This window comes from Marmota flaviventris, chromosome 18, assembly GCF_047511675.1.
Source record: "Marmota flaviventris isolate mMarFla1 chromosome 18, mMarFla1.hap1, whole genome shotgun sequence".
In the NCBI taxonomy this organism is placed as follows: Eukaryota; Metazoa; Chordata; class Mammalia; order Rodentia; family Sciuridae; genus Marmota; species Marmota flaviventris.
The window spans coordinates 29,158,827-29,177,401 of record NC_092515.1 but is presented as its reverse complement, the minus strand read 5'-3'; the positions used below and the strand labels follow the sequence as shown (position 1 = coordinate 29,177,401).

The 18,575-nt window shown below is 48.1% G+C and overlaps 1 protein-coding gene across 4 annotated transcripts in view; it reads left to right on the top strand.

The window, feature by feature from the left end:
- Abcc12 (ATP binding cassette subfamily C member 12) overlaps nt 1-18,575 on the top strand; it is a 59,280-nt gene that overhangs the window by 25,335 nt on the left and 15,370 nt on the right. For 2 of the 4 annotated variants that reach the window (XM_071604155.1, XM_027939188.2), the window contains 10 exons: nt 428-500; nt 2,047-2,250; nt 5,719-5,853; nt 5,962-6,037; nt 6,121-6,192; nt 9,282-9,371; nt 10,030-10,133; nt 11,926-12,123; nt 12,842-13,068; nt 15,243-15,380. In XM_071604155.1, the coding sequence (XP_071460256.1) occupies nt 428-500; nt 2,047-2,250; nt 5,719-5,853; nt 5,962-6,037; nt 6,121-6,192; nt 9,282-9,371; nt 10,030-10,133; nt 11,926-12,123; nt 12,842-13,068; nt 15,243-15,380 (1,317 nt within the window). Of the gene's footprint in view, nt 1-427; nt 501-2,046; nt 2,251-5,718; nt 5,854-5,961; nt 6,044-6,117; nt 6,193-9,281; nt 9,372-10,029; nt 10,134-11,925; nt 12,124-12,841; nt 13,069-15,242; nt 15,381-18,575 lie in introns of those variants that run through there. The other 2 variants (XM_027939189.2, XM_071604156.1) reach the window with 2 other exon arrangements.

Sequence of the window (18,575 nt, the reverse complement as noted above, 5' to 3'; positions counted from 1 at the left end):
GGTTGCCATTTGTAATCACCCAGCCCCATGCCATTAAGCTCCGCCCACACATCTCTCTTCCATTCACTGTCTTGCTTCAGCTGTTGTCTTCCCAGTGACTCCGCCCACACGGTTGCCCCCATTCTCTGATTCCCATGAGCAGTGTTAGCAGTTGGCACTCCTTCCAGGGGATTCATGTACTCTGGTGTCATCTTCCCAGTATGGTGGGAACCCTGCAAGGGGAGGAGCCATCGCTCAGTCAATTCTGTTCCAGGTCAGGGGAGGGGCCCCAGGAGCCAAGGGGATGCTGACCTGGGGAGGTCAAAGACAAGGCAACTGGCTGGGGAGCTGACCAGTGATGATCGATGGTGCCTTCAGAAGCAGCCAGAGGCAGGCAGCAGTGCTAGGGGTCTTTCTCATGTGCTGACTTCTGACTTCATGCCTACAGGTATCAGCACACGGTTCGTGTCTGTGGCCTCCTGAAGGACCTCCGCAGCCTCCCTTATGGAGACCTGACTGAGGTGAGCAGAGCTGGGAGCTAAACCCCAGCACAGCTGCCCAGCAACCCATTTTCCCAGCAAACCCCAGTCCTGTATCCAGACGCCCGTGAGGCAAGAAAGGTTGTCAGAAAATATAGGCAAAGTTCAGGTTCTGACCACCCAGAATTCTCTATCTGGGTCTGCACTTCGTGGACACCACAGTCCAAGCCCACTTATGTTTGGTTCATTGTGGTCACTTCCAGAGGCCACTCCCCATCTGCCTGGTCATCTTGGGAAAGGCTTCCTTACCTCAAGGACTAGCTCTGTTCTCCAAAGCAGGGGTCCAGGAGTCTTGCACACAGCAGAAATCTCAAGGGCTCCTTCTTGCCTCACTGGCTCTGCCCAGCCCAGAAGTGTAGGGGTCACCTCCAGACATTGCCCCTGGGGTGCTTGTCCAAAGAGCCTGGCTCCGTCTTGGGCTGATCTACCAATTCAAGTGACCTGGGAGTGACCATGCCATTCTCTTCTCTCCCTGGCTGACTTCTCGTGCACTCTGCACAATCTTTACCACTTTTCCCAGGAGCCCAGGTGGAGCTCAGAAAGCTGAGAAAAGATCAGCTCAGAACACACAGTCTCGTGGACTGGCAGTCAGTATGGCCCTCCATCTCCTGGGCCAGCACAGCCTTCCTGGCCCGGCAAGCAGCCGCTCTGGCCTCCTACCCTTCCAGGCTGTGCTCCTCTTTACCCCACCTGCCGGAGTGCCCACCCACTCTGAGCCTCTCAGTCTTTTCTCCTGCTCTTGTTACCCTGCTTTGAGTTCCAGCCTCAAAGCCACCTCCTTTTCTGCAGTTTCACAGCCCGAAGCAATTTTCCTCCAAGTACCCTGAATATGCTTCTCAGTTGGCACTTATTGAATTCTGCTGTGGTACCATGATTGTCTATATCCCTTTGCTCTCTAAAAACATAAGCTCCTGATAGATGGGGCACATATTATTATTTTGTCCAGTGTGTGTCCAGCTCTCAATGCCCAGTTTAACACCTGAACTGCTGAATGTGATGGGGGTTCACTTTGGGTTCAGATGGATGGAATCCCCTGAAGTTAGCAACTGAGGCTCTTCATTCTTTCAGTAAATATTTACTGAGCATCTACTCTATGCCCAGAGTGGTGCCAGGCCTTAGAAATGAGATAATGACCAGAGAGCATGCATCCTCTCTTTGTGGAGTCTAGATTTACCTATGGGGGGCGTGTGACTGCACCATAGAAAAGGAATAAAGGGCTCCCCTCCTGTTCACTGGTCTGTTCTCCCAGAGTTACCTGCTGAAACCTGGTGTTATTGGTGGGCTGTGCTTTGGAATGGGGGGGTGGTGAGGCAGGTGCCCATCACTCAGCATTGGAAAAAGCTGTTCCTGAGGTGCCACCACCCACTGGGCTTCCTGGGGCAGCAAGAGAAGCAAGAGGGTGGGGAGTTTGGGTGACAGGATGATCAGTCTGTGTGTCTTCCCCCTGAATCCTGAGACGCCTCAGGAAGCTCCCGTCCTTTGAGAACTGGGACCTGATGATGGGTGGTGCCATTGTCCCTGTCCACAGATTGGGGAGCGGGGTCTCAACCTCTCTGGGGGTCAGAGGCAGAGGATCAGCCTGGCCCGCGCTGTCTACTCAGACCGTCAGCTCTACCTGCTGGATGATCCCCTGTCGTCGGTGGACGCCCACGTGGGGAAGCATATCTTTGAGGAATGTATTAAGAAGACGCTCAGGGGGAAGACGGTCGTCCTGGTGACCCACCAACTGCAGGTGACTGGGACATGCAGGATCCATGAGGTCTTGGTGGGGGTGTAGCACCTGATGCTCAGTCTCCTGTATAACCTTTCTCATCCAAGGCTGTCCTCACCTGGACAGGGCATGGTGGGAGCAGGTGACACCAATGATTCCCCCAGACTTCCAGGCAGCCCAGCCTGGTGCTCTGTGCGTGTCCTCTATTGGCCCTAACTTTGGGTTCAGAAGAGCCAAGATCTTTCCTCCATCAGAGTGGATTCTGCGGGAACAATTGACTTTTACCTGTGGGTAGACATGAGGTTCCCCTGCTGAGCTCTGGGCCATTGGTGGGGAGCCAGGAGGAAATAGTTCATAGCCCACCCTTCCTCCAGCAAGCACTGGGCAGGCCTGAGGCCAGGGGCACCTTGGCTGGGGAAGACGGGGTGGTGGGCCCCCTGGATGACAGGCCCAGATGTTCCAGTCATCACGCCTCAGGGAAAGGGGCTTGAGGCCAGGACTTTGGGGTGAAGCTAAGGCTTTGGGGAAGTTTCTTCCTGCTCAGACTCTGTCTGCCTTTTGGGGAAGATGTGTCTTAGAGACATGAATCTTGGTGAAGAAAGTGACTTTTGTCATACTGAGTGAGCTGGAGAATTTGGCAGGGTAGGGACCTCAGACTGACTCAAGGGGTTGCCAAATGCCTGGACTCTTTTATCACAGGGAATCCAGGACTCTTTTCCATCTCGAGAAAATCCAGGTTTCCCCTTCCTCCTGCTGTCTCCCTCTCCCCTCTCTCCTGAGATGTGCAACACATATAGGTGTGCATGTGTGTGGGGGGATCTCCTGTAGGAGGAGATATCCCATGAGACTGACCTGCATCGGGAGGCTCACTGGGACAGGGGAGCAGAAGCCCTGTCTTCTCTCTCCTTTGGGGACCATGTTCAACAAGGGCCTGGTTTGAGGGTAGGAAGCAGGTCTCATTGACTTGCAAGGGTAAGTCAAGCTGGGGCAGGGAGAGAGAGAGGGTGGTAGCAAATGAGGTTATTATGGTCCAGGACACTGCAGCCAGTATTTTAGGATCCTCTGGCAGTGACCAAGAGGACGAACCTGAGTTTTTCAGAGACCTAGGAAACCAGCTTTCCCATCATTGTGACCTTGCCCCTGAGCTGACCTCAGCCCAGGGCTAGAATTCTGGTCCCAGAAAAAGCCCTAAACATTTAAATTTTGCATGCACAGACTGTCTGGGTTTCCTTGAAGGGGGCTGGAAGCCCTAAGCTGGGCTGCTGTGGATGAGAGCTCCAAGCCCCTCTCTGCCTGTGCAGGTCAGGGTGCAAAAGGTTGGATTTCTTCTGGAGCCCCATGTGGTGCCTGGGAATGGAGGTCTGGGCCAGCCAAGTTGCTAAATATGTAACCATAGCTCTGACCTGTGACTGGTCCCTGGAGACAACCTGCAGTGGGGAAGGTTGTCCTCCTGAGGATCCTGGGACCTGGTGGGGAAAGCCTGGCGAGTGGGAGTCAGAGCTGTCCTTCCAGTGGTCCTCTTGGAGGGGAAGCTATAACCTCAGCCCTGCTTTATCTTTGAAACTCAGGAACCAGCAAGGTGACAGCAGGCAAGCAATGGCCCCCTCCCCCTCATTCTACCCAGAGTCTGTTTACCTTTCCCCCAAGGTCATTTTAGCTCACTTTTTGTGTACTGAAAAATGCAGATGGCCACCAGGTGGCACCAGAACCCTTGTCTGATCCTCCCATCCATTGTCAGGGAGGAGGAGACTCAGAGCCCCAGAACTGGAGCCTTGGGGCTTTTCTGGAACATTTCTGTCTCTGCTGCTTTTACTCTGGATGCCTCTGAGAGGCTGGGCTGGGTGATTGCTCTTCTATTTACTTGAGGAAACAAATGAAATGAGGCCAGTGCAGCTGATACCTGACCCAGGGTCAGGTTTGTGATTCTGCAGAATAAAGCCGCTGGAATCTGTCTGGTCTGGCTGAAGCAAACTGGAGACCTGCTTTCCTTAGAGGGGAAGGACTTGGTCCTTGGGGGCTTTGCCAGGAGTTTTTGGAGGGCCAAGTGGGCCCTGGAACAGGCAGAAAAGGCTGTGGGGCTGTAACAGGCCCAGTGGTGCCTCAGTTTCCCCATCTAGAAAATCAGCTGGTAACAAAGCTGCCCGCCTTCTGGCAATATTGGGCGGTGGGAGGTTGGGAGATAAGAGACAGGCCAGGCTTTGAGAAGTGGGAAGATGCTGTGCAAAGGTGAGGGGTTGTCTTCTGAGAAGAGGCTCTGTCAGAAAGTGCCTCAACTGGACATTAAAAGCCGAGCTGTTCCTGTGTAGGCCCTATGAGGAAGTAGACCAGCATTGAGACAGTCCCAGGGAGGCAAAAAGGCCAGAGCCATGCAAGCCATGAGCTGCTATCATTTAACCTTTTGAGTGCAATCCTCTTCCCCACCCCTGTCAGGTGGACAATGAATACATGTAGCTACTTATTTCAGACTTTTTAATTTTATTCATTCTGCTGTTAATTTTGAGACAGGTCTCATAAGTTGCTGAGGCTGGCCTCAAACTAGCGATCCTCCTGCCTCAGACTCCGGAATCTCTGGGATTATAGGCATGCAGCACCATGTCCAGGTCTTTCAGACTTTTAATCAAGAGCATCCCAGGTTGATTTGACCTCGGGTGGACCCTGTTGCTAAGGCTGCTTTCGGTTGAGCCATCTTGAACCTCACAGCATCTTGTTTACAGAGCAGGAGGAGCTTCCTGCTCTCACATGGTTAATCCTGTGGAGAGAGCTCTGTCTTATTCCAAAATGAAGGGAAACCCCTGTTAGCAGAACAAGAGTGATATGGAAATAATAGAGAATTCAAATGAGAAAAACAGAAGTGCTTTGAGCAAATCAAGGGATACCCACATTAAATGTAGCTGTATTTTTATCATCTAGTTAAAGCCCGTGTAAACCCAGGCTTGGAGTGTGGCTTGAGCTATCGCACCATGGTCTGCTTCTCCTGGGCTCAGTGGGAATGGTGAGGGAGTCTTGTAGTGTTAAATATGAGGAGAGCCATTGCTGAGATATTTCTCCTCTCTACCAAATCATGGCTGCAATGACTGTCAATTTCATTTTCCAAATATCCACAATCAGATTTCTTAGCAGGGGCAGCTCAATTAGGAAGCAGAAGCAAAGGAAAATCCAATGTACTTCACTGTTTTGGGGCCAAAGCTGGCTTTTGAACTCATGAGATCTTTGGGGACTAGCTTAGTGGTTCTCAACTGGGGGCTCTCAAGGGACATCTGACAATGTTTGGCGATATCTCTACTTGTCAAAATTGGGGAACGAAATCTACTGGTATTTAACAAATAGAGACCAGAGAGGTTGCTAAATATCCCACGATGCATAGGACAGCCCCCTCAAGACAAATAATTATTTGGCCCCTAATGTCAATAATGTCAAGATTGATTGGGGCACTGCTGGGGGTGTAGGCTCTCCTCTCTTTTACTGGAGATCACTTTACTCTCTGTGCAGTTTTTGGAGTCTTGCGATGAAGTCATCTTGTTAGAAGATGGAGAGATTTGTGAAAAGGGAACCCACAAGGAGCTAATGGAGGAGAGAGGGCACTATGCAAAACTGATTCACAATCTCCGGGGGTTGCAATTCAAGGTAACTATGCATTTGGGCTGGAGAGGGTGGGAGCCGTCCCTGGTGATGTCTGGCCTTGGAGGAAGTTCTGCCATTTGGCTTTCAGAAGAAATTTCATTTTGTCTCCAGGACCCTGAACACATTTACAACGAAGCCATGGTGGAAGCCCTGCAGGAGAGCTCAGAGGAGATGGATGAAGATGCTGGTACAGTCAGAGCTCCAATCCCGCCTCTCTTCCCATCCTGGGCTCCAGAGTGGACACAGACCTCTCTTTCTTTCTCACTCTAGTTTTGACTCCAGGAGATGAGAAAGATGAAGGAAAGGAATCTGAAACCAATATAGAATTTGTAGAAACAAAAGGTATTTATTTACCATCCATGATCTTGTGTAACTACTCAAGTGTATGTTGGGCATTCTACCGTTTGAGTCTAGGTATTGTGAACGTCATTTGAGGTAGCTGGAATTGTGCTGCCGACTGGGAAATAAGCCGGGGGCTTCAAATTCTGGCTCTACACCATGACTAATTCTGTGATCTTGAGCAAGATCCTGAGAATATTGAAATCTTAGTTTCCTGACCCATAAAATGGAGTCATAATCATACCAATCTCATAGGTTCTTGCAAAGATTAAATGACAACCTGCACACAAAGTGATTAGCACAGTGCCTGACACAGAATGACCCTCAATAGTCATTATTATTATTCACCGGAGAGATCAAAACAATGCACAGGGATTAATTAGAGGGAAAAGCCAGCAAGAGCTGTTTCCCATCCTTTGTGAGGAACACAGAGAAAGGACTGTGAAGCTATGAAGGGATCAAGATGGGATATGGTTATCTGTTCTTTAAACAATTAAGGACTAAACATTCTATTATGTGCCAGATACTAAGCTACGCTGGGAGAGAAAGAACCAATGTGTGAGTTCTTGGGACCTCGTGGTCTGTGATCTGGTAGGAATCCTAGGCAAATGGAAAGCTGTGGGAAACACTGATTAGAAAAACAGGGAGTCGAGGTGGGAGTAACAAACAAACATAGGAGGTTTCACAGAGGGGGTGGCCTCCAAATTGGTTTCTCAAGGAAGTGTAGGAATCTGCTAGGGATACTTTGGTAAGAAGGGGTAGAGGGTGGAGGGTTTGAGGTTGAAGGCATGAGGAAATTCCAAGAAGCTGAGGAGGAAAGATGCACTGGGCAAAGTCCAGTTCTCCTTAGACTGTATTCTTGCATCCTGTCCTCCATTCTGTGTCCCTAGAGCATCCACCTGTGCCCTGCCTAGCACTGAATATTGATAGAACAGGGGTCCCAATTCTTCAAAGCACCCACAGCAAGATGGCTTTTCAAGTTAGAGATCTAATCTTCATTAATGTGTAGGTGTTTTTTTTTTTTTTTTAAGTAAGTGCTTTTCATCAAATTTAAAATGCCATCCATTTTTAAACCCACCATTATTTTATATACCACTTAGGAAAAACACTCTGTTCCAATTAAATGATATCATATGCTATTGAGGGGAAGGCACATCCAGATTTCAGAGATGTTAAAACATGAAGGAATAAAAAGTCTCTGAATCAATGGGTTTGGGTGCCATTGATGGTGCTTGTGACACAGGCACACATGTTTGGAAAGACAACTTATTTTTACTGCTCTGTAGCTTCTTAGGCAGAAGTGAAGTGCTCAGACATCTCTTCCATATTTTGGAGGAAAAACTCTAGGCTGCCCAGGATTAGGGGTCCTGTGGAGAGAATAATTCCTGCTCCTCCTTTTCTCCCACCCCCTCTCCACTGGAGAGGGCAGTGAAGTTGTGAAATATCCCCCGCCCCAGAGACCTAATCCTCCAGGATACACACCAGGTGCTCAGTGCTCTGAAAGGTACTGGGAGGGAAGAGGCCTAGGCATAGTTAAAGGTTCAGAGTGGTTTTTAAAGCCCAGCAAAAGCAAAAGAGGCACCAGCCACACTCCTGGCTGGGCTGGCAGGCTGCAGGGGATTCCACGTGTTCCTTTTGTGCGCCAGGGTGCCCATTCCTTGGGCTCTGCCCACACCCATCTCCCTCATTTTCTAGTCTAAGATATAATGCGTGAAAGTCAGCCTGACCATTTTCAAAGAAGCACACAGGTTCCCAGGCAGAGAATAATGGTGGTTCTATTCACAGAGCCGCCTTTGAGGTGTGAAAGAGTCCGTGTATAGGGTGCCCCCTCATCCAGCTCTATTTATCACTGTTTATAAAAGCCAAGGATGGTTTATAATTCTGCTTGGGAGTTGACATTTTCATGCTTCTGTGTGAAGGAGGGAGAAGAAATGTACAATCAGCGCTGGCTGCTGGGAGCTGCCTTGGCCATCATCTGTGTATCTGTAAAATGCTGTTTGCTGGAGAACTTTTCACCTTCCCCTTGGGGAGCGGAGAGAACTTGGGATGGCCAGGTGGAGGGAGTCAGAAATCCATGCAACAACTGACCTAGGAGGGCACGGGCACCCTTTAGAAGAGGCTGTGGGTGTCCTTGTCCCTTCAGTGCACACAGCCTGACTCCCAGCTGCCACCTCTGCATTCCTTTGCTTGGGGACTATCTCTGGTGGCCAGGAGACAAGCTGCAGAATTAACCTCCCCAAGAAGTAGCCCCTCCCCCAGTGGCCAAGAGGAATTGGTATAGGGAAATCTCAGATCCCTTTCATGTGAAAAAGCTCTGAGATGTATTTCGCCACTGGCTCTGAGATTTCTCTACAATGGGATTAAGCTCCAGGTGCCTGCAGGGATTGCCACATTTTTTATTGTGACCTTCCCTTCCCTTTCATTTTTTTCCCTTTAGCTCCCAAATAAACTGTAGCTACCCCTCAGCATCCTTCCGGGGATTAGTTCCAGGAGAATGCCCCAGATGCCAAAGCCTACGGTTGATCAGGACCCTTATGAAATGGAATAGTAATTGCATATAACCAACACACATGCTCCCTTACACCTTAAATCGTCTCTATCTCGGTGTATGCCCAACACAATATTAATGTTATGCAAACAGTCATTACACTGTATTATTGAGGGAGTGAGGGCAGGATAAAAAGTTTGCATAAGGTTAGTATAGTTGAAAATTTTCCCCCAGACATTTTCAATCTGAAGTTGGTTGACTCTGCAGATGCAGAGCCATGTGGGTACTGAGGGCCACCTGAACATGCATTCCTATCTATACTTGGGGGACTTCTGGAGAAACACCAATGTAGCTCAGCACACACTGAACTCCAGGAATGAGCACATAGTAGGTATTAAATAAGTGTTTCTCAAAAGACCTAATACCACCTACTTCACAGGGCTGTGATGAAAATCAAACAAAATAAAATGAGCTAAAGTATGGTAGAAATTTGAAAGCATCAGGCAAATGGAAGGATGGGTCATAGGTCCCTTTAGCAGAGGTGTGGTGTATGCAGGGGGTTGGGTCGGGACTGAGGGCCATGGCCTTGTGTTTTTCTCTGTAGTTCCTGTGCACCAGCTTGTCCAGACTGAATCCTCCCGTGAAGGAACTGTGACCTGGAAAACATATCACACATACATTAAGGCTTCTGGAGGTTCGGTATAAAACAATGGGTTTCTTGATTTAATTTGCATTTAAAAAATCTGTTCTTAAACTGTTGGGTTCACATTTTATGATTCCTTTAACAATTACTGTCTTTATGCTAGGGCTGTTTATCAATGCTTTTTATTTTTTCCCCCCTAAAAACTAAAGTCTGATAATGCTGCCTTTTAAATGGAATCATTTTTTATCTCCATTAAAGCTGCCAGACTCGGTTTTATTGGAGCTGAGTGGGCAGCAGCCATGAACCAGCGATGGTTCTTCCACACCTTGGCTCTCTAATCATTGAGTACAGACGCAATCACCTCATTACCTGTCATCTGCACCCAATTCCCGCCTCTGTGTGCAGAACATATCTGTAGTTTCATTTCTGGTTTCTCTCCAAGACTGCGTTTTTATTGGTTTCCTTTTAAAGAATACTAGGTTGCTTCTATTAAAGTGCACATCAGAGATTTTTCTAATAACAATTTGGACCCATTTTCCAACCAGATGGAATAGATGTCCTCATTGGGATTCAGGGGCCCAACCCCTAGACATCTTGAATCAGTCTAGAATGCAGTTCCCAGGCTTGGTACTTCCCAAATTCCAAGAGCCATGTGGGTACTGAGGATGATGAGCCTGCTCCTACCCTTCTCTCTCACCTCCTCTTGCAGGGTACTTTCTCTCTTTCTTTGCCATGTTCTTCTTCCTCCTGATGATTGGCAGCTCCGCCTTCAGCAACTGGTGGCTGGGTCTCTGGTTAGACAAGGGCTCAGAGGTGAGTTTCATTTGGCAATGCTGAGTCTGTATCTGGAGCAAAAAGTTTGCTGGAGGAAAATCTGAGTCCAGCAGCACACACTGAGCTCATTTATGTTCTTTTGCCCCTTTTTGTGAAATTGAAATTGGTTGCTTGCACCTCATGATTCATGTTCCCCCTTCAGTTTTTTAAGACAGGCAGGGCATCTAGTCAAATACAGCAAATGGGGTCAAGTGCATGCCGGAGAGGGAGGTTCTGCAGCTTCTGTTCTAAGTTTTCTCTGAGGAGGGGCAGTGGGGGGGCCAACGAAGCTTCTGGAGAGAAACTGACATCTTGTCATAGACACTGCTGGTGCCAGAAGGTTCTTCATGGCTCTGCTCTCCAACTTTGCCTCTGCAGGAAGGGGACATGACATGGAAAAGTCAGACTTAGTCTGCAAATACTACAGGGCCACCAGAAGCCTTTTTTCTGCCCCACCCCCAAGGCTTCTACCTTGGTCAGGGCCCCTCCAGGGAAGCACTAAGAAGTTTTATCTCCTTGGAGCTTGCTGGGAGCTCTCCCGGCTGATGGCCAGTGGTTTCAAAGCTTTCCTGACCCCCAGGGAATGCTCTGAAGGTGCCTGCCCATCCCCTGAGATTACATTTTGGTTGGTACAGTTCTGTTGCTATGACAACCAATGTGCGCAGACATGGGGAAGTTTGGGTAGGAGAGAGGCTGCTTGGTGCAGCTTCCAGAGGCCATTCCCAAGGGAAGAGGCCCATGGGTGACCTGCACTGTGCAGAAATAGAGAGTCATGTCTGGAACATATGTATTCTCCTAGAACATATGTATTCTCCCCAAGAAAGAGCCCTTTCCTTGGAGAGCCTCAGGCATAGGGTTGAAGTGAAGCCACCTCCTAGGCTGGGTGCCTTCCCAGGTGGCCATGGAGCCAGGCAGCAGTGGTGGCAGACCCTTGCATCTGCCCCAATCCCTCAATGCTGTGGGCTCAACCTAAGGCCCAGGAAAACCCCTCCTCCAAGTTGGGCCTTTTATCAGTTGACTCCCCAGGGCTGCTTTTGCCTTTATAGGCGTTCATCCGTCAGCCACCTCTGGTTTACATTTCCTCTATTAGTGTAATCAGCAGAATGGCATTTAGAAGAAAGATGTTTGTTTGCTCCCCAAAGGCACTCTTGACTTTTAGCACAGAGCCCAAAGAAAAATGAAACTGCCAGTTTCTCAGGAGGAGGAGGGAAAGATGGCCTCCCCCCTGGACATGCTGGTGAAATTGTCTTCTCCCTGGGCAACTTGGAGCTACAGTTTCTTCAAATCCTCCGAGAGCCCTCTGTGTTCGCTCTCCCCAACCAGGGAACCCCCAGGGTAGTGTACCTGCACCCTCACAGTTGGCCGTTGGGAAAAGAAAAGGGGAGAGACTGTAAGAAGCCCCTCTGAGTGCCCCTAAAAATCCCTGGGCAGCCCGGCCAGTTGGTCCTCATCTAGCCCTCATGGCATCCAGATTCCTTGTCGTTTCTAGATCTTGCTGGCTCAGCATCACTTTTGGTCCTCTGAGGCACAGGTAGCTTCTGGGATGGCTGACCTGTACCCGCCTAGCTCATCTGCCTTGTTTCCCCCCGACTGTCTGATGCTCATAAGTCAGGTGCCCCTTGGGGAGGAACCATTTTAAGCTCCTAGGTCCCAGAGGGAGCTGATTTGATTTTACCCACCAGACTCATTCTTCATGATTATGTGCCTCTTTTTAGTTTTCTTCTCTCTGGAAAAATTTCCCTTCTCTTAATAGTTTACTGATTCATGGTGCTTCTCTTGCTCTGCTTCAAAGATAACCTGTGGGTCCCACAGCAACAAGAGCACGTGTGAAATCGGCAAGATCCTGGCAGACATCGGGCAGCACATGTACCAGTGGGTATATGCAGCCAGCATGGTGTTCATGCTGACGTTTGGCATTATAAAAGGCTTGACCTTCACCAAGACCACACTGATGGCGTCCTCCTCGCTACACGACCAAGTGTTTGATAAGGTACAGTTACCAGGGGCTGCAGGCACATCCACTATTCACAGGGCTTATTGGGTCCCTCCTCTGTGCTGGGCACTGTGCTAGGGCCTGGGGGAGAACAGTTCTCATGGAGTTTGCAGACAGCTAGGATTCTCCCACATATCTAATTACCAGTCTTGAAGGTCAATTCCAGGGAACTGTAAGGGTGCATCATGGGCCCTTAGACGAGGTAGAGGTAGGGAGCAGAAATGTTCAGGCCAAGAGGGCGTCTCCTGCTCCTGCTAGCCCTGAGTATAGTAAGGACTTCTCACCCTCTCCACACTCCATTGCCATAGTGGGTGGCAGCCTTTGGTTGTGAGGGCTCTTACCAGAGTGTACAGGTGTGGGTCACACTTTGAGGGGACAGAGGCAAAATGGAACTTGTCTTCTAAATGCCCTAGGGAGGGAAAACGTCCCTTCTTCCTCCAAAGGCACAAGCCTCTCTACTCTCAGGCTGCATCCCAGATTTGCAGAGGCCTGACCTGCAGGCCACACACAGAGGCAGAATCTCCCCACACCCACACCTGATGTCCACAAAAAATGGGTAGCATCCATCCTCACCGCCTCAAGATCACCTGGCACACTGAGTTGTACCCTCAGGAAAAGGCCAGGCCCTGAGTTCACAATTCCAGCCTCAGCAGAGTGGCCAGGGTTTGCCACACACTCTCCCCAACCCAGTTTGAATCTCTGCTTTTATCCACAGATCTTAAAGAGCCCAATGAGCTTCTTTGACACGACTCCCACTGGCAGGCTAATGAATCGTTTTTCCAAAGACATGGATGAGCTGGATGTGAGGCTGCCATTTCACGCCGAGAACTTTCTGCAGCAGTTTTTTATGGTGGTGTTTATTCTCATGATATTGGCTGCCGTGTTTCCCGCTGTCCTTTTGGTCCTGGCTGTCCTTGCTATAATCTTCTTGATCCTTTTATGGTAGGTCTACACACCATTTAAAAAGGAGAAACACACACACACACAAACACACACACACACAGAGTTGATATGCATAACGGCTGGGTATCAGGTGATAGTGAGCCTTTACGGTCCCTCTGATGGCAGAGCACATTGATGTTTAGCACTTACTAAACACCAGGTGCTAAGTGCTTTGGATACATCTGGCATTTTAGCCTCAGAGCAACCCTGAGAGGTGGATATTACTGGGAGACTGTCACTGGTCCCAAGCCAAGAAACTAGTAACCATGGTTGCTGTCTGTCTGCTATGTTCTTAACCATTGGGCTCTGCCGTTACTGCTACTGGCAAGAGAGAGAGAGGAGGCCAATTCTTATGCTGTGAACTTTGAGAAATAACCTGCATCCTAATCATTGGCAGAGTTACAGAAAAGCCTGCTTTGCACTGGGGATTCCTGCCGAGGCTCTGCCTGCCCACCTGGAGGATGGCAGGAGGGTGGCAACGATCCCAGCCTCCCAGGGGATACAGCTGCACCTATTCCTGGGGTGGTCAGAGGCTCTTAGCAGCAGGTAGATGGTGGGCATTGAGTGAGGGGAAAAGGTTGAAAGTCAGAAAAAAAATGGCACCAGAGTCTCAACTTTGCCACAAAGTGGCTGGAGGACCTTGAAGAAGCCCGAGAAATGTTCCAAAGCTCAGTTTTCTTATCTCCAAACTGAATATATGCCTCTCCTGCTTCAGAGGGGGTTGCTGTGAGGATCAAATGACTAGATGATAAATTTGTGTAAATTAAAAATAAAGTGCAATTGAATGCAGACTAGAGATTTAGAGTGTAAGTTGACAAGGACCAGACATAGGCCACAAAAGAGGGAAGAGAAAAGAAGATGGATTCAAGAGTCATTTGTAAGGTAGACTCATTGGGGTTGCACGGCTGGTGGAATTTGGGGCATTAGGAAGATGGGAGAAGCCAAGGATGACCCCAGATGGGGGAAGTTATGTGCAAAGAGGAGATACAGGGGACATAGGAGGAGAGGTGGTTAGGGTAGTCACAATTATGTGTTTGGTTGTGGATTGTCGAAGTTTAATGACCAAATTCATAGATGGTGTCAGTGGATTATGGCACATGTGGGTAGAGAGGCCCTGGGGCTGGGGAGCTGGACTTGGCATCTGTATGGGAACTTGGTGTGGTGGGAAGTACCCTGGGAGTTGGGAGAGCCAGGCTCTCCCTAAAGTATCCCTTGTGACTCTGAGAAAGGACACCTGGCCACAATCTCCAACCTCAAGTGTTTATTGGGACAATCAAATAAAAAAAATATCTGCAAGTTCTTTACAAAGGAAAGGATATCATTACCTCCAGTGGATTCCGTGGACTTGGGTTCATTTTGGTAATCCCTGTTTTAGTCTGCTGTCCTATTCATAGTGTTGATTGACTTAGCATAAGGTTTTTCTCTGCCCTGCACCCATACTTTCTTGCTTTAAAGACAGGGCAGACCAGAGCTGGCCCTGACCGAATTAGCCAAATGTTTTTATCCAACTCACTTGAGTTCTGAGCTAATGAGGTTCCTCCCTCGCTCCCCTGGGTTAGTTTTATCTGAGAGTCTGGAGGCAGGATTAGACTCTTTCTCATAAGCAGCCAGCTAATGTGGAAGCCCAAGGCCATTGGTGTCCTGCTCACTCGGCTTCCTGGGGCTTCCAGGCAAAGGGAAGCATGCCGTGGGGGGTTGGTTTTAAAGTCAACTCCCAAGGCTATCCTGATGTTAGTTCAAAATGGTCTTTGAAAATGCCTTTAGAAGACCACACATTGGCATGTGACAACCAGGTTTCGCTCCAAGATAGAAGAGATCGCTTTTTTCTCTAGTTGAGCATCTAAAGTGGTTGGCTTATATTCAGGGGCTGAACCTTATGAAAAGTTCTGGTCTTTAAAGACTAGAATTATGTCTTATGCGGCACGACAAGAAGCACTTAGGTGTGAGAGCAAATGAAGGGACCGCATGCTCACCTTTTTCAGGTGTGTGTCTTTCACACAACCAGACAGGGCACTCTGACAGAAGAAGGGTAGACGGTGCATTCTCTTAACTTAGATGGCACCATCTCTGACTTAACTGTCATATTGAGTGCATGGTTGGAGCTTTGTGTGCGAGGGCGAGCCCATTGAGACCCCGCTCTGTGGCTCTCTTGGCCCCTCTTGATTTCCTCACAGTATTTTCCACCGAGGAGTCCAGGAGCTCAAGAAGGTGGAGAACATCAGCCGGTCACCCTGGTTTTCCCACATCACCTCCTCCATGCAGGGTCTGGGTGTCATCCATGCCTATGACAAAAAGGAAGACTGCATCAACAAGTGAGTCCTGGGCTGGACCCCTGCCCCAAGGTCTCCCTGCTTCCTGCCTGACCCCAAAAGAAAGTTGCAGGAACAAATGTCCTCTGTGGTTCTAAGAAGGGCAGTCTGGACTGCTGGGGTCTGACTGATGAGCTGGGAACTGGGCAGGGACACTCTCAGAGAACTGGCTCTATTCCCAGCATCTGGAGCCCCAAAAGATATGAATTAGGGGAACTCATTCAGGATGACCTCAGAATGCAACCTTGTGGGTTGTTTTTTTTTTTTTTTTTTTTTTTTCATTCGAAGGGCTAAAATGTGTTCAGTTCAGGAAAACAGGAAAGCAGAAACAAAGAAGAAAAAGTTGCTCATAGGCCCCACCCCCGACCCTGTTCACATTTTCATATACAGGTTGAATACCCCAAATCTGAAAATCTGAAATCTGCAATGGTCCAGAGCACAAAACTTTTTGATGTGTCTACATAAGTGGAAAATTCCACACTTGACCTCATGGAATGGGTCACAGTCATATAAACACAGTAAAAGTATTGTATGAAAATTATCCACAGGCTATGTGTACAAGGCATATATCAAACATAAATGAATTTAGTTTAGATTTGAGTCTCATTCCCAAGACAGCTCATTATGTCTATGTAAATATTCTAAAATCTGGGGAAAAAAACAACCTAATCTGAAACACTTCTGGTCTTAAAGATTTCAGATAGGAAGGAAATACAGGTTGAGTATTACTATCTTTTCTTTTATTCTAATCAATTAGGTTTAGGAGGCCAGTGGCACGTCTAACCATGGATCAGAAGATTCTATTCAAGATTTTCCTTTTTTTTTTTAACTTAAAATACTAATTTTATTAAACATGCCTCTAAATGCTAAACGATTTTTCCCAATTATTATTATTTTTTGTTTTACTTAGTTACACATAACATTACAATGTCCTTTTTTTAAAAAAAAGTATTTATTTTTTAGTTTTTTTAGGTGGACACAGTATCTTTATTTTATTTTTATGTGGTACTGAGGATAGAACCCAGTGCCTCATGCACACCAGGCAAGCGTGCTACCACTTGAGCATATCCCCAACCCTTCAAGATTTTTTTCTTAAATATTTATAATCATTTTATTGCCTTTTTTAAACTTACATATTTTAAATCCCATTTTTCATGTTATTACATGTTCTTTGTAAAAATATTTTTTAAAGGCCACATTTATTTTAATTTTGTGGATAGATCAGTTTGCTCCTTGTTAAAACTTGGGGACTAGATTAGTAAATTTCTCTGGAGTCTTCCAGCTCCAAACTTCAAAATACCATAGAAAAATGTATGAATCACAGTAGGCTCTCCACATTATGACCACTGAGCCACACCCCCAGCCCTATTTTGTATTTTATTTAGAGACAGGGTTTTGCTGAGTTGCTTAGAACCTCGTGGTTGCTGAGGCTGGCTTTGAATTTGCTATCCTCCTGCCTCAGCCTCCCTAGCTGCTGGGATTACAGGCATGCATCACCACACCCAGCTCTGACTTGAGATCTTAACAATATATATTTATTCCTCAAGTACCAATTTAACAAGGTTCCGTGGGGCAGGAGAAGGGGATTCTGTTCCACATTTAGGCACATAATCTCTTTCTATCTAAGGCTTTTCTGTTCCACAGGCCTTAGGAAGAGACGGGGAGAGAGGAGGGTGGTGGACCCCATAGAAGGTGTTTTTATGGCTCAACCCTGGTGAGGATCCTCCACATTTCTGTACATTCATTGACCTGATCTCTGTCCCATGGGCTCACCTCACTGCACAGGATGCCAGGAATGCAGTCCAGCTATGGCCAAAGGAAGAAATGAAAATGAACTTAGATGAATCTCAAGCAACTTCTGTAACATAGACTTTTTTTTTTCTTTCCTACCTTTTCCTTCCTTAAAAAGCTAACACACCCTTTTGATGCTTGGGTCTAACTCTTTCTCCCTCTCACTGTCTCTCCATCTGGCTGCCCAGGATCTCAATAGACTGGACTTGACGGTTTGTCCTGGGTTCAGCCGGCAGCTGGTCCTGTGACTAATTTGACCTGATGTCAAGGTTTGACATCATTTGCCGAGTCCTGCCTCACAGGTAGACCCTTTCCATGTCCTGATCATGAGAAAAGTTTGTAGAGCCGCGCATCTCTTCACCCTTGACAAACAAAACAGACTCAAGCTTGGTCTTCCCACAGGTTCTCCTTCAAGATTTCTCAGAGACTCCCTTCGGGAGCTGAGCCCTACTAGACGGATGGGGTCTTCCGCATTCTCCCCATCTTTCTTTTTAGAGGGCTGAGGGCTTCTGATGGGCATTGCATTTGTCACAGAGAAATAGAAACACTGTGGTGTTTGGAGGAATATCTTGGTTAAGGTTTAGAGGAAAATAGTTAGAATGGAGGCAGAAAGAGTCCACGAAGGCTGGTCAGAGTTGCTTCCAGGTAGAATCCCCAAGGGGACTATAAGAACAGGGTGGACTGGCATGGCCTCGAGACATTCATGGCAATAGAGGAACTAAACTCCATAGGACTTTAAACTTTGAAACATCTTCATTTCTCTCCCCGATAATTTCTACCGATTGTTCTGATGAAGCCCGCTTTTCAGTAGGTCACGGAACTCTCGATGGCCCAGAAATCTATGTCTCTAATAGTTACTTCAGTCTACGTAAAAATTCAGTGGTACAGAAACTCAAGTCATGGTTCTCTTTCCCCCCAAGACTTGGCATGGCAAGGCTGTGCTGTGTGTGTGTGTGTGTGTATGTGTGTGTGTGTGATGGGGGGCCTGGGGGAGACAGATTTGCAGTTAGAGAGCACCCAGTCTTTCCTTTTTCTTTTAAACTCACTCTCCCTTTTCTCTGAGCCTGGTCCTCTAATGCTGGTGCAGGGGAATTGGGAGGGGATCAGAAAATAGACATTCCTAGGGGACTGCCCGCCTCTGGGCCCTTCTCTGCGGCTCAGCCCTGCTGACCCAGCTTACTGGGCAGATGCGGCCAAGGCAGGGTGGGGTCCCAACAGGACCAAATCCCAAGCAGCTCTGCCGGGATCGCCACATCAGGTTTGCTGGGTCCACTGGCGAGCTGCTTGACAGCATTCCCACTGGCTCCCCCTTTGCCTCCTGCTGGAAGGAACGCTGCATCAAGCCTGCCACTCACACGCCGTCTTCCTGCCGCCCCCTCCACTCCAGGAACTGCAGGAATGGGCAGG